Source organism: Vombatus ursinus, unplaced genomic scaffold (assembly GCF_900497805.2).
Source record: "Vombatus ursinus unplaced genomic scaffold, bare-nosed wombat genome assembly UNPS02000749.1, whole genome shotgun sequence".
Classification (NCBI taxonomy): Eukaryota; Metazoa; Chordata; class Mammalia; order Diprotodontia; family Vombatidae; genus Vombatus; species Vombatus ursinus.
Window position 1 is genome coordinate 11,385,494 of NW_020940527.1, and position 13,999 is coordinate 11,399,492.

The 13,999-nt window shown below is 45.4% G+C and overlaps 1 protein-coding gene across 1 annotated transcript in view; it reads left to right on the forward strand.

The window, feature by feature from the left end:
• The window catches only part of ANXA11 (annexin A11), a 49,158-nt gene extending 35,917 nt beyond the window's left edge, over positions 1 to 13,241 (forward strand). The window contains exons 7-15 of the mRNA XM_027859002.1: positions 316 to 429; positions 1,835 to 1,925; positions 2,289 to 2,368; positions 2,527 to 2,583; positions 4,297 to 4,390; positions 7,941 to 8,036; positions 9,611 to 9,669; positions 10,286 to 10,408; positions 12,422 to 13,241. Of these exons, the coding sequence (XP_027714803.1) occupies positions 316 to 429; positions 1,835 to 1,925; positions 2,289 to 2,368; positions 2,527 to 2,583; positions 4,297 to 4,390; positions 7,941 to 8,036; positions 9,611 to 9,669; positions 10,286 to 10,408; positions 12,422 to 12,481 (774 nt within the window). The 3' untranslated portion in view covers positions 12,482 to 13,241. The remainder of the gene's footprint in view (positions 1 to 315; positions 430 to 1,834; positions 1,926 to 2,288; positions 2,369 to 2,526; positions 2,584 to 4,296; positions 4,391 to 7,940; positions 8,037 to 9,610; positions 9,670 to 10,285; positions 10,409 to 12,421) is intronic.
• The last annotated feature ends 758 nt before the right edge of the window (positions 13,242 to 13,999 follow it).

The window sequence follows — 13,999 nt, forward strand, 5'->3', positions numbered from 1 at the left end:
GTTATTGTTCCTTTTAATCTCCAATCTCGTGATTCTTTAGAGAAGTAGGAGGCATGAGTCAATGTTTTAGAAGTCAGGGCAGTTGGGAGTTGGGGTGTGTTATAATGGGAGAAGCACTGACGGACCCAAAAGATCTGGGTTCTGACACTTTCTACCTATGTAGCCTTGGGTAAGCCCCTCTATGTCCCGAGGCCTCAGTTTCTTCATCTGTGGGCTCAGCTTCTGAGGGCAGTCCCTTCCAACTCCACATCTGTGATGCTGTTGTAAATACTGTGTTTCTGACTTCTTGTTTGTCTGTCCTTCCTCTCCAACCAGGACCTGATCAAGGATCTCAAATCAGAACTCTCAGGGAATTTTGAGAAGACCATCCTGGCTTTGATGAAGACTCCGGTCCTTTTTGACGTCTATGAGATAAAGGAAGCCATCAAGGTTGGTGGGTGGCTAGCCAGCGAGTGCTGAGTCTGATCCAGTCACAGTGGGGCTCGGACCTTCCCCTGGGAGGTTTGTGGTCCCGGAGCTCCCGTACAGGCTGAGATGGAGAACTGGGAGTTAGGTAGATGGGCCATGAGGAGGAATAGGCCAGGGCCAGGGGAGAGGCTGAAGCAGTCCAAACCAGGAAGCTCTGGAGAGGAGGCTGGTGTCCAGAGCGCAGCCTGTGTCAGGCTAGATTCGAATTATCTGCCTTTCCCTCTGTCACTTGGTCTGGGAGTGAATATGGCCAGCCCCACCCTCCCACTGCTCTTAGAGACATTCCAGTGAGGAGACCCTACTTCATTCTTCCAAGGGGAGAGTCCAGATAACACAGAAGAGAGCCATTCTTCGTTCTTTGTGGTAGCGCCTGACTTTTGGCATAAGTAAACCTAGTCTCTCATCCGCCTGCCATCTGCTTCTTCCCAGAACAGAATTAGACTTTTTAATGAGATTAGCAAACCTTTTTCAGTCATCTGCTATGTGTAAGGCAGCTAGGTTGCATAGCAGATAGTGGTGGGCCTGGAGTCAGGATGACTCCTTTTCCTCAATTCATATCTGGGCTTAGAAACTCTGTGACCCTGGGCAAGTCACTTAACCCTGTTTGCCTCAGTTTCCTCATCTGTAAAATGAGCCGGAGAAGGAAATGGTAAACCACTCCACTATCTTTGCCAAAAAACCCTAATGGGGTTACAGAGAGTAGGACACATGTAAGACACTGTGCAGAGTGCTGGGCACCAGGAAGTTGACATCTCCTTCCCCCACCTCTGCCTCGTACAGCTTCTGGCCTATGGATCGGAGAAAAGTGCTTGCCTAAAACCCTCCTTATATTGCCCACCCTAGAAAAGAGGACTAGGTCATGTCAAGGGGGCCTGTCAACTTTAATGATCACAGGGTTAGAGAATCCTAGAACCTTAGCAGCAACTGTGAGAGAGATCATCTGACCCAGCCCCCCTGCCTCCGGACAGGTGAACGTCAAACCCTTTCAGGAGAGCTGATTGCAAACCTTCCTGAGGATAAAGGGAGGGGGGTGGGGGGGAGTCCACAGCCCACCCTGAGTTTTCATCATGTTCTTCCTTCTGTCTTAGCTCTCTTGTTCATAGGCAGGTCATCAGGTTTTGGAAAGGAAGCTTGGCTTGCTCCGGTTTGGGCAACAGATGTTAATGAGTGTTCGCATGAAAGGAAGCCCTTGAGTTTGTCTTCCAAAAACAATATGGATGTATTCATTGTTGCTTTTTTTTTTTTTTAATGTCCTGGGGAGCCAGGAGTAATTACTGTGACTCAGTGTCTTTCCTGTGCTCTCTTCAAAAAGTGGACCCATGATAAGTAGTTTGTGATTGCTTACTTTTCCCCACCTCTTATATAGGGCGCTGGCACAGATGAAGCGTGCCTCATTGAGATCCTCGCCTCTCGCAGCAATGAGCATATCCGAGAAATCAACAGGGCCTACAAAACAGGTTAGGCTGGCCCAGCGGGTTCTGCCTTGGTCACTTAACAGTGGTTTCATGAATACATACATATCTGGTAATGGGGTTTCCTTTGGTGTATTGACCCCAGTAGCCTTTTATACCCTGATATAATCTTTTTTCCTTTTCATTATTTCCTTCAGGGTTCCCTCCTAATTCTAATCCCATCCATCCATCCATCCCTCCCTCCCTCCCTGCCTGCCATTCCCTGGGATTGCAAGACCCATCCATCACATGTTACATAGCTAGTAGCTAGCACAGTTTCATAACAGCCACCTAGGCCTTTCTGTCCATTGGCAGGTCAGTCCTACTCTTGGACTGAGCAGACTTGCTCAACATCTTTCTTACATTTAGAATTCAAGAAGACTTTGGAGGAAGCCATAAGAAGTGACACATCAGGACATTTCCAGAGACTTCTGATCTCACTTGCTCAGGTAACATTTCAGGACTCATATTTCTGGGTTCTAAGGCAGGATGGGTGTGATGTGGGCACTTAACTTCTCAAGAAATCATGAAATCTTGAACTCTCCTCAGACCCTCTGTGGTGGGGCACACCAAGCTGTAGACGTAACAAATGGAACTTTTCTTCCAGGGAAACCGAGATGAAAGCACAAATGTGGATTTGTCCCTGGCTCAGAGAGATGCCCAGGTTAGTATATAGCCACACTAGTGAGCACCCAGAGTGACTCATGTCCGTCCTTCCTTCCTTCCTTCCTTCCTTCCTTCCTTCCTTCCTTCCTTCCTTCCTTTCTTTCTTTCTTTCTTTCTTCCTTTCTTCCTTTCTTTCTTCCTTTCCTTTCCTTCTTTCTTTTCCTTTTTTTTTTTTGGCTAGGCAGTGGGGTTAAGTGACTTGCCCAGGGTCACACAGCTACCAAGTGTCAGAGGCTGGATTTGAACTCAGGTCCTCCTGACTTCAGGACCGGTGCTCTTTCTACTGCACCACCTAGCTGCCCCATGTCTTTTCTTTTTTAAGTTACCAAGTATTTATCCACTTTGCCTTCCATCTCCTTCCTACCCCATCCTGAGGAAGAAAAAGCAAAAGCAAATGCATGTTGACTCTTCCTTGTTCTTATATTTTGCAAGATATAATTCTGATTTTCCAAGGCAAGGAGTTGGGATGAACTGAATTTTTTTTTTTGCTAGCTTTAGTGATATTTAGGGAAGGCTAGGATAATTTAAAAAAGAAAAAACGCAGTGAAAGTCGGCTTTTCATAATATTGAATAGTTTCATGTACATTCTTCAATAGCTGCTCTACTTTATATGTATAGAAATACTCATTTTATTTGGTGTTTTAAATTCATAATTGTAAGCTCCTTGGCTCCCCCAATCTGGATGTGTTTGAGAGAGGCCTAGTGATCATTTGTTGGAAATATTGTAGAGAAGATCCTTGCGTTTAGAGAGCAGATTGCACTATGCTACATGAAGTTCCTTCTAGCCCTGCCATTCTGTGATTTCTTACTTTCTTCTTCTTTTTGGGGGGGGGAGGGGCGAGGCAGTTGGGGTTAAGTGACTTGCCCAGGGTCACACAGCTAGTAAGTGTCAAGTGTCTGGTCGGGACCAGATTTGAACTCAACTCCTTCTGAAGCCAAGGCCAGTGCTCTATCCACTGCGCCACCTAGCTGTCCCGTGATTTCTTTCTAATCTAACTGAGCTGTGAGTTTGTTACTTGCCCCAGCTCTTGATGAGAACCCAGCACCCTGAACTCCCTGGTCAGTGTTCTCTAAAATTACCCTAGATTGTCTCTTAACGTGGAGCTCTTTGCTTCATTGATGAGGAAGAGTCCGTGGTCTTCGGGCATAGCCTAGGGTCGGCATTTGACCTGATCTCAGAGCCCATCTTCCCCACTTCAGACAGGTTTGCCTACGTAGTATCACTCCAGCCTGATGCACACGTTCCCACTTCCAGCCCTTAATTGTCCAGGAAATCCAGGAAGTACCGGAGAGGATTCTGGGTTAGGGCTTCATGTTCAGTTTTTTAACGACTCTTGTGACCGTGTTCGCCCATTCCCTGACTCCCTGCTTGCCTTGACCTGTCCAGTACCTGACTTCTCATTGGCTTCTCTGTACTTTTTGGGTCTCCAAGCTGACCCTGCTGCATCACTCCCAGCCTCACTTTTTGCCTATTTTCGTAATCCATGATGCTCCCTGCTCCCCACTAGCCCTTTGTTGACACCCTCCAGGCAGCGATGCCCTGAGCGGTGCATTGATTGTTGTCCTCATTCCTTTCATTTCCATCTGTCCCTCAGGGACCCAGATAGCTTACCCATGGAGATTTCATGGCCGACCCCTCTTCTAGAAATAAGGTGAGTTGAATATTTGCGATATAAGAGCCTCACGTTTGCCTTTTTCCCCTTCTGGCCAGGAGTTGTATGCAGCTGGAGAGAATCGCCTGGGGACTGACGAATCCAAGTTCAATTCCATCCTGTGCACAAGGAGCCGAGCTCACCTGACAGCAGGTAATGGAGCCTCCAGCCATCTGGAGACAGATTCTATTTTCTTATTCACAACTGAATTCCCTGATGCATTTGGGGAGAAGGATAAGCCTTTCCAGGGTTGTTTTTCACTCGCTGCTTCAGGAGTTCCTAACAAAAGGTTATGAACTTCTTTGATAGTGTCTGGTGAGGCCACTATACCCCTTCTCAGAATGGTATTTTTCAATGTATAAAATACATAGGATTATAAAGAAAATCAATTATATTGAAATAAAGATAAAATTTTTTACATCCAAGTTCAAAGACACTCCCCCACCTTAAGATCTGTCCTCTTATCCTTTTGGGCATAAGTGAACCCCCCACATTAAAAACCCCTACTCTAGTGAAAGATTATCTGATGATACTTAAAATGGACCATCTTACTCAAGGTAGCGTCATCCCCTTCCACTCAAGACAGTAAGCTCTCACCTCCAAAGGAACGAATCCAGTATATACATATTTGTGCATGATGGTGACCGTCTCTAGGGCGGGGGAAGGGTTTAGGTAGGGAGGGAAGGAGGAAAAAAAAAGAAAAGAAATTTACTTGGTACTTTTATATATTTAAAAGGAATAGCAAGGTGTACATAATAGATTTGCAGTTATATGTGCAGTCATTTGTTTCTATTCTACTATGTTATGGAAATGTTTGTTTTATCCCATAAATTAAAAATAAAATAAATAAAAATTAAAAGCAAAAAAAAAAAACCACATTCAAAGGATCACCTAGGACTAGAAGGAAGATCTTTTGTTGTCTAAAACTTGTGTCTAAAAGTTGTATACATTTCAAATGTCAAAGCTAAAAAAAAAGTTGAGGTTTTCTGGCCTCATACTTTTTGAAAAGTCAAGCAGCTTGCCCAGGGTCAGTGGGGCTAATTAAGGACAAAGACAAGGACAAGACCAGGACCCAGTTCTCCTGACCCCTTCACCCCACACTGGTTCTGTCTTCCGTTGGGAGCCCCTGAAAGTTGTCACAAACATATGTGAGAAGGCACATGTGTGAGCTGGAACCCAGAGACCCCCATCCCTCATCTTCCACCAGTCAGTCCGTGTTTGCTGTGTGCTCCATCCTGAGCTGGGTTCTCTGGGGAGAGAAGACAAGGAAGGTCCCAGCCTCCAGGGTACCGTCTAGTTAGGAGGCAGGGCTAACACCTGAAGCAGCAGAGAAGTACTCACCCTTACATTGTCTCTGGAGCTCAGAGCAGGGAGGCCCTCATGGCCGGAGCGTCTCGGGAAGCCTTTGGTGGAGGAAGCGGTTCTGAGGTCCAGACTTGGTCATTCTCTTCCTCCTCCACTCAGCCACTCGGTTTCTGAGTTATGTCAGTTCCCCTTCCGTGCTCTCTCTTACATCCAGCCTCTTTACACTCTTACAGTCTCCTCTCGTGTTCAACCCTCGTTGCCTCTCACTTTACTGTTGTAATGATTTCCCAACTGGTCCCCAGTCTTCCTCTTCTCCATCACGGCTCTCACACCACTGCCGGAGTGATCTTTACACAATCACAGAAGCTCAGTCAAGAGGGTCCTCAGTGGCCACCAGATTCAACCTATGACTGAGAAAGAATCTCCGCTCCCTGGCAAGTGGTCGTCCAGCTTTTACTGGAAGACCCACGGAAGGGGAACCCTTACATCCCAAAGCAGCACATTCCATCTTGGGAAATGCATAAATTATGGCTTAATTATGAATAAAAGATGGCAACCCTGGGGGCAGCTAGGTGGCACAGTGGATAGAGCTCTGGCCTTGGAGTCAGGAGGACCTGAGTTCAAATCCGGCCTCAGACACTTGACATTTACTAGCTGTGTGACGCTGGGCAAGTCACTTAACCCCATTGTCTATAGACAAAAAAACCCTAAAACTTTCATTGTGTACTATTTTTTCGTTGTTTAGACGTTTCAGTCTATCTGGCTCTTCATGACCCTGTTTGGGGTTTTCTTGGCAAAGATGCTCATTTTACAGATGAGGAAACTGAGGCAAATAGGGTTAAATGACTTTCCCAGTGTCACACAGCAATAAAGTGTCTGAGGACAGATTTGAACTCAAGTCTTCATGACTCCAAGCCTAGTGCTTTATCCACTGTGCTACCTAGCTGCCTCTGTGTACCTACTACACATCAAGTAAAATCCAAATTTTCTAGCCTGGCATTGAAGACCTTCCACAGTCTTAAGTTAACTCTAGCTTACCTTTTTAGCCTAATTTTGCACTATTTCTATTTGCACATTGTATCAGCCACCAAAACCATCAGACTATTAAAGGCAACCAGGTAGCATGGATGGAGCACTGGGCCTGGAGTCAGGAAGACCAGAGTTCAGATCCAGCCTCAGACCCTTACTAGCTGTGTGACCCTGGGCCAGTCACTTAAATTCTGTCTGGTTCAGTTTCCTCAGCTCTAAAATCAGGCTCATAAAAGTATCTACCTCCTAGGGCTGTTTTGAGAATCAAATGAGATATAACTTGTGAAGTTCTTAGCACAGTGCCTGGCACATAGTGGGTGCCTCATAAACGCTTGTTTCCTTCTTTCCTACTCACTTTTACCAATGCTCTCTCTTCCCCTGCCTCCATACATTTGTAAAAGATACTTTCCAGGCTTGAAATGGATTCTCCCCATTCCCCCTGCCCCACACAGACATCTCTCTGCCTGTTGAAGTCTGTTTCTTCAGGGCCCACCTCAGTTGCTCCCTCACCAGAGAAGCCTCTGATCCCTGCTGGAAGTGACCCTTCAACACTTAACCTGCTGGTTGCACTTAGTCACAGTCTGATTTGTATTATAATTGTGTGTGTCCATGTCAAAAAGAAGCTCTGTCTTCTCTGTGAGACCCTTCCTGTTCCCCTCAGCAGTGAGTGCCTTCTCCCCAAGAAAATTCCCTTCTAGATACTTGTAGCTGATGATTCCCCTTGGAGAAGCAAGCTCCCTGAAACAGAAATTGTTTCACTTTTGTCTAGCATCTAGCTCAGTCCCTGGCATGTGATAGGTGCTTAATAATCAGTGCTTCTTAATTGATTGATCCATGGGTTATCATCCCTCCTACTAGAGGATAAGCTTTTTTTTTGTTTGTTTGTTTTTAGGCAATTGGGGTTAAGTGACTTGCCCAGGGTCGCACAGCTAGTAAGTGTCAAGTGTTTGATCTGAAGCCGGATTTGAACTCAGGTCTTCCTGACTTCAGGGCCGGTGCTCTATCCACTGTGCCACCTAGCTGCCCCTAGAGGATAAACTTTTTTGAGGTTAGGGATGTTTTTTTTCCCATCATTGTATCCCAGGCATCCAGCATAATGCCTTGGGAAAGAATAGATATTCACTACATGTTTGTTAAATTTAATTGAATTTAGCTTGGGTTAGATTTGGAAAAGACATGGGAGTAAGGAGCGCCCTCCAGCAGGCAGAACAGCAGGGCCCAAGGTTTGAAAGGTGGAGTAGTTACCAAAGGCAGTTTCTGAGGGCTCAGAACAGAGTGGAGGAAACCCTGGGAACCAGCGTCAGGGTTGGGCAGTTTTCCACTTTGCCAAGCAAAGGCTCATCCTCACGTGTCCTCTCTCTTCCTCTAGTTTTCAATGAGTACCAGCGGATGACAAACCGGGATATTGAGTCGAGCATCTGCCGGGAGATGTCTGGGGACTTGGAACAGGGCATGCTGGCTGTGGGTATGTACCCCCGGGCACGTTGGTTGGCCACATTCAAGGCTAAACTTTGTGACTTTAACGTGATGGGAGAATCTTCAGCCGACACAGACTCTGCCTTTTGGGTTAGGCATCCCCCTTGGGATTCCCCAGGCAGGCAGGAGAGGAGCCTTTCTAAATCAAGAAACATTAGGCCTGGGGGTTGGAAACGGGGGATGGGGCGACTCATGGCAACCTGCACCTTAAAGGGTCAAGGAGTAGGTCACTTTTCCTTCTTGCTGTGTCCAGAGCAGCTGCCGTGCATCCCAAAGTGATAACCAGGGACAAAAGAGGGTGGGGATGGCCATCTCGAGGGTTTCATCACTAAAATTGTTGCCACCCAAGGTAGGGGAGTTCGACTCCTTTCTTTGGCTGGGCATCCGTGTCCTGTCTCACTGTGTCCTTCGCAGCTGAGTCACTGTGTTTGTAGCTTTGTTCTGAGAGATTGCTGTTGTCGTTTGTCCTTCATTTCGAAGAGGATTATGACATCAAGAAAATGATGCCGTGATTTCAAGGGAATGGGATTTAAGTGAGGCCGGGCTCTGAGAAGTCACCAGCCTCACTTTTTCCTCCGGAGCTATGTGGGTCCAGTGGCCAGATACAGATCAGGACGACTGGACGTGGCCCAGCGTTCTGGGACATATGCAGTGCATCTTGACAAGGGGCAGGGCTCACTGGGCTCATCTCCCAGAGGAAATGAAATCACACACATCCTGCCAAGGCTTCTCAAAAGACCTGCCTTAAATTACTGGTCAGCAGAAAGACTATTCCTTGCAATGGCGAGTCCTACTGTACTATGATGAACTGGGTTGATGGACTTTCTCCAAGCACGGCGCCCCTCCCCACCCCATTTCCCTAAAGTCAGCCTCTTGTAGCTGAAGGCTGGCATCTGCTCTTGTCCTCCTCCACACTTACAGTCCTCATTTCACCGTCAATGCGGGGCGCTACAAATTGCCCTTTTCGAGCCTACTTGGAAAAATAATGTCTGTCTTTTCAATTTGCTTTTTTCAAAGCTTTCTGGATCACGTGCAGGGTAAACCCCGCTAATTTCTCTGTGTTTCTCCTGTGGTGTTTGTGGCTTATCGGGTGAGGAAGCATCCCCGAAAACGTCCCTTCCATGCTTTGCTGCCTTTTTCTGTGTGAATGTCATTTGCAGTTGGTGTTTTCACCTTGTCTTTCACCTGAGTGGTTTTTCATGAACATCCATGTTCTTTAGAAAGAAACAATTAATGACACATAAAACGCTCAGTTTCCTTTGCCATTCATCATTGGTTGGTTACCAAGTGCCTTCCAGAATAAGAAGTTTGGCTCAGATCGAGGCACCTGCATGACCTTTATTTCAAGAAGCCATGGACCTGGGATTGTGGGATCGTTGTGGTGGGTTATGGGAAGTCAGAATCTGGAGGAGTAGAAGCAAACGGCCTTGTGCCATGTCCACAGAAACTGGGATGAAGGAAACAGTGGTTTAGATGCTTGAGACCTCCCAGCAGGTCTAAATGGCTGTTTCTCAGCCCCTGCATACGTTGCTAATCTGAGTAAGCCATGTTTCTCTGTTTCAGTCAAGTGCCTCAAAAACACTCCAGCTTTCTTTGCGGAAAGACTCAACAAGGCAATGAGGGTATGTATGCTCTAAGACCTTTGCACACAGCCATCATCATCATCATCATCATCATCATCATCATAATAAGACACTTTAAAGTTTCCAAAGCCCTTTACTCACAATAACCCTTGGGGGTAGGTGCTATTATTATTCCCTATTTTACAGCTGACAAAAATTAAAAAAAAAAAAGATTAAGTGACTTGCCCAGAATCACACAGTATCTGAGGCAGGATTCAAACCCATGTCTTCCAGACTCCAAATCAAGCACTAATCAGTACTCTGTCTAGGCAGTGTCAAGGAAACCACCGTTACATCCGTTGGGCACAGTCATCACTAATCATTGAAACAGAAGTCACTTTTAGCCTAATAATCATGCACAGAGAGGACCCGGAAGGATTAGTTGTAGCTCGGAGCCTTTGTGGGCCAGAATCCAGATCCTCCCCATGTGATGGTCAGTCTCCCCACCCAGCAGCTGTTGTGCCATCCTCAGAAAAGGGGAAGTGAGCAGACCTCACTCACATGGTCAGGCAGAGAGTAGAAATTTGGATATTATCCCACTTCCAAATATACCAGCCCCTTTTAAGTGGGGAGGAGAGGTAAAAGATGCTGATTGATGTTTTCCTGGTGACTGCAGGGAGCAGGAACAAAAGACAGGACTCTCATCCGAATCTTGGTGTCTCGAAGTGAAGTTGACCTGCTTGACATCCGAGCTGAGTATAAGAGGCTCTATGGCAAGAGTCTGTACCATGACATTACGGTAAGGGGGAGTTTTCAGGTGGAGAATTAACTGGGGCAGATTGCTCTCTGTCTCTCTCTGTCTGTCTCTGTCTCTGTCTGTCAGTCTCTCGAGGTCTAAACCTCACCGTTTAGTTATTTATTATATACAATACACAATACCCTGGTATCCTCTGATTCCACATACAGATATCATATATATCTTGTCTCTTTAAGACCAGGATCCCCACCTCATGCTTCATATCTTCCAAAACAACCACATTTTGTGTCACTAGCTACTTGACATCATCCAGTGGGGAAACCCCCCTAACCTTTTGAGGTTGGCAATCAGAAACAGTACTCTTACCTTCTGCCATATTGTTTGTCAGTTGATTAATTTCTCTCATAGGGGATTCATTGACCTTTCCAGTTTCAGTCAGAGGGCTGGTTCTAGGTTCAGCTTATTTTGATATTTGATATTAATGGCTGTCATAGCTAATAAACAATACCTTGGGAAAGTTGCATAGATTCAAAATGAAAGAACAACATTGTTAGCTATACTTCCTAAGTCGTAGTATCCATTTCTCTATACTATCCACTAATTATGCAATTATGTTGAAATTCCTCTAGTAAATTTCTGTCTTCCCTTTTGTCACTGATGTAAGCCACCCTTTTTTAGTCACAGGTGACCCTCTAAAATTAGAAATTATAGGGGCAGCTAGGTGGCGCAGTGGATAGAGCACTGGCCTTGGATTCAGGAGGACCTGAGTTCAAATCCAGCCTCAGACACATAATTACTTACTAGCTGTGTGACCCTGGGCAAGTCACTTAACCCCATTGCCTAACCAAAAAAAAAAAAAAAGAAGTGATAAATGAGCTGTGTACAATCTGTCTGTCAAAGGAGTAGCCATGCCAGTAACATTATAGGTCCTTGGTTTTTGTTTTGTTTTGTTTGTTTTTAATGAACTGTGTTGCTTTTTTATTTTTTTAATTTAAACTCGTAGCCAGAAATAGGGGAAAATCTTTACATTGGACAACCCAGAAGATGGGCACCAGTTTCCTAAATTCTAAGAATTTAGGTTGCAGTGTACACAAAAGAAAATAGACTCTAATCTGTCTTTCCGGGCTGATTACACTTTGATCTTTCTAGCACGTTCCGTATTCCATCCCAGATGGGCTGCTTACTGATCCCTCTACATGCCATTCAACCTCCCATTTCACTACTTTTGCACAGGTTGTCCCCATGCCAGGAATGCCGCCTTCCTCGTGTCTTGTCTCTTAGAAACTCTAGTTCCCTTTAAGGTTCAGCTCAAATGCCACTTCCTGCAAGAAGCCTTTCCTGAATTGAATCGCTGTTAGGATTTCCTCACTCAGAAATTACTTTGTATTTTAGGTCCTTGTTTTGTTGACCAATAATACAAGTACTACTCTGCGGGGGTCCATTTTGACCCTGAAAAATGATTCCTCCTATGTGAAAGGGTTGGGAACCATTGGTTTAACATATGCATAAGCTCTTTTTAAAAGCCTGTCAAGTGCTCTATACAAATAAAGGAATGATCATTCTAAGTTATCTTTCTCCAGTAGGATAACCTTTTGTTTTCAGGGACAAAGTAGGGGATAGGTCACAATTTACTTACTCTGATGCCACTTGAAAAATATCAGAGAATGTGTAGTTTGTAACTTAAAAAAGTTCTTCGGGCACTTAGTTTAGATTTACTATTTGGATCCAGAATGATTTGAACTTTGGGCAGATGTAGATGGGCAGAGTAGTTCTAGTGGATAGCCAGGGGGGCTAGTTTGATTCTACTTTGCAGTCTTCCCCTAGAATGACCAGGAAGCCTTCAGCCCTCCAAGAATCTTGGCTTTGCATGCCCTTACTGACTCCAGGCTCTCTTTGACCCCCTGAAGATGACACTTAGTTCCACTGGTACCTGCAGGATCCTTCTGGGGCTTGGAGGGATGGTCCCTGAGAATTGGGACCCTTGCAGTAAGAGAGAATCAGGAAACAAGGTTCCTCTTCTCTTGCCTAATTTGTCTCTTTGGTTTCTGTGGCCAGGGAGACACCTCTGGGGATTACCGGAAGATCCTGTTGAAGATATGTGGAGGCAACGACTGAGCCTGTGTGCTTGCCTTCTGACCCAGAAGAGGGAAAGAACAGCAGCCAAGTTTGTTTGTTGTTTTTCCTCCCAAAAAAGAAATCCCAGACTTGTGTAGATGTTCCAGTGAGAAGTGGATGTCAAAACATCCATCGTAGATTCCTGTCTCTGTCCCATCCTTTCCCTCCCCTAATGGCATATCACGCTGAAGGACTTTGATAGATGTTTTAGGACTTTTCTCAGGATATTTTTTTTCCATCCGTCACAGTGGCCACCAGCTTCCTGCTGCTGAAGTAGATAATTGGTTTTCTTTCCTCTCTCACAGTCTCACATGGTCCCATGTTCCTGTTGCACATTCTGAGACTGTTGGCTTCATTTAGACTTTTTAATTGTGTTTTGAAGCAATGCTTAATTTTTTTTAAATAGCCATTGCCATACGCGTGTCTTTTTTTTTTTTTTTTAAACCACAAACATTTCTGGTGCAAGGGATGACTGGTTCTCTGTGGAGGGGTGCCCTGTTTGAGAAGGGAGTGGAAAGGCATTTAAATGTAACTTGTGTGTCTGGAGGGAATGTGTCATGAGAACTGTCATTGCCAAACACTTTTTAAAATATATATAGAGAGAGACTGTGTGCTATGCCATTAGTGCACATATCATGAGAATGTAGCAGCAGCTGCTAGCCAACGACAAAAACCCTTCTGTTTTGATAGATGCCTTAAACCTGAATGTCTGTAGCTGAAAGCTGTTATCAAATTAAAGCCATCTCTCTTCTAAACCTTCTAGAAATGTCTTACTCGGTCATAGTGTGTGGTTTGCCTTTTAGTTTGTGGTACAGATTCTGCTGTTCAAGGGGCTAAGGCTGCTTTGGAGGGTGGACATCAGAGCTAAGGTAGAAACCCACCTTCAGAGTGGGAAGGGTACACCATGAGTCTTACCTAGTTCTGTCTCTTCTGGGGACCTGGGATCTGCCTCTCAAATGTCAGGCAACCAAATATTGTTATGGAGCCATGAATATAGTGTCACTTATGTGTCCCTCAGCGGCACGGCCAGGCAGCATAGTGGATCTGAGTCCAGGTGCCGAGACTGGGGGAGCAGAGGTAGCAAAACTGAGAGCATGCTATAGAAACGGTGGCATGGGAAGAGGAAGGCTACTTGGAAACAAGAAGGCTAGAGGCATCACCTCTGAGAACAGGATCAAGAAATCAACAGCTCAGAATCGAGAGTCAGGAAGAGCCGAGACTCGTGGGAAAATGCCAAGAAACAGGGAAGGACTAGATCCACTGCTTGGGGCCTATGCCAGTGGACAGAAAGAATTCCTGGACTCTTGTTTCCATCTTTTTGTCTAGGTCAAGGTTCTTAACTTTTTTAGTGTCGTGGCCTCCGTACCTCCCACCCTTTGGCAACGTGCAGTTAAGTTTATGGATCCCTTCTCAGAATAATGTTTTTATATAATTGAAGGAAATGCTAAATTTCTTTTGGAGATTAGTGAAAGTAGAGATGCATTTTCTTTCCCCATCCAAGCTCATCGACCCCTTGAA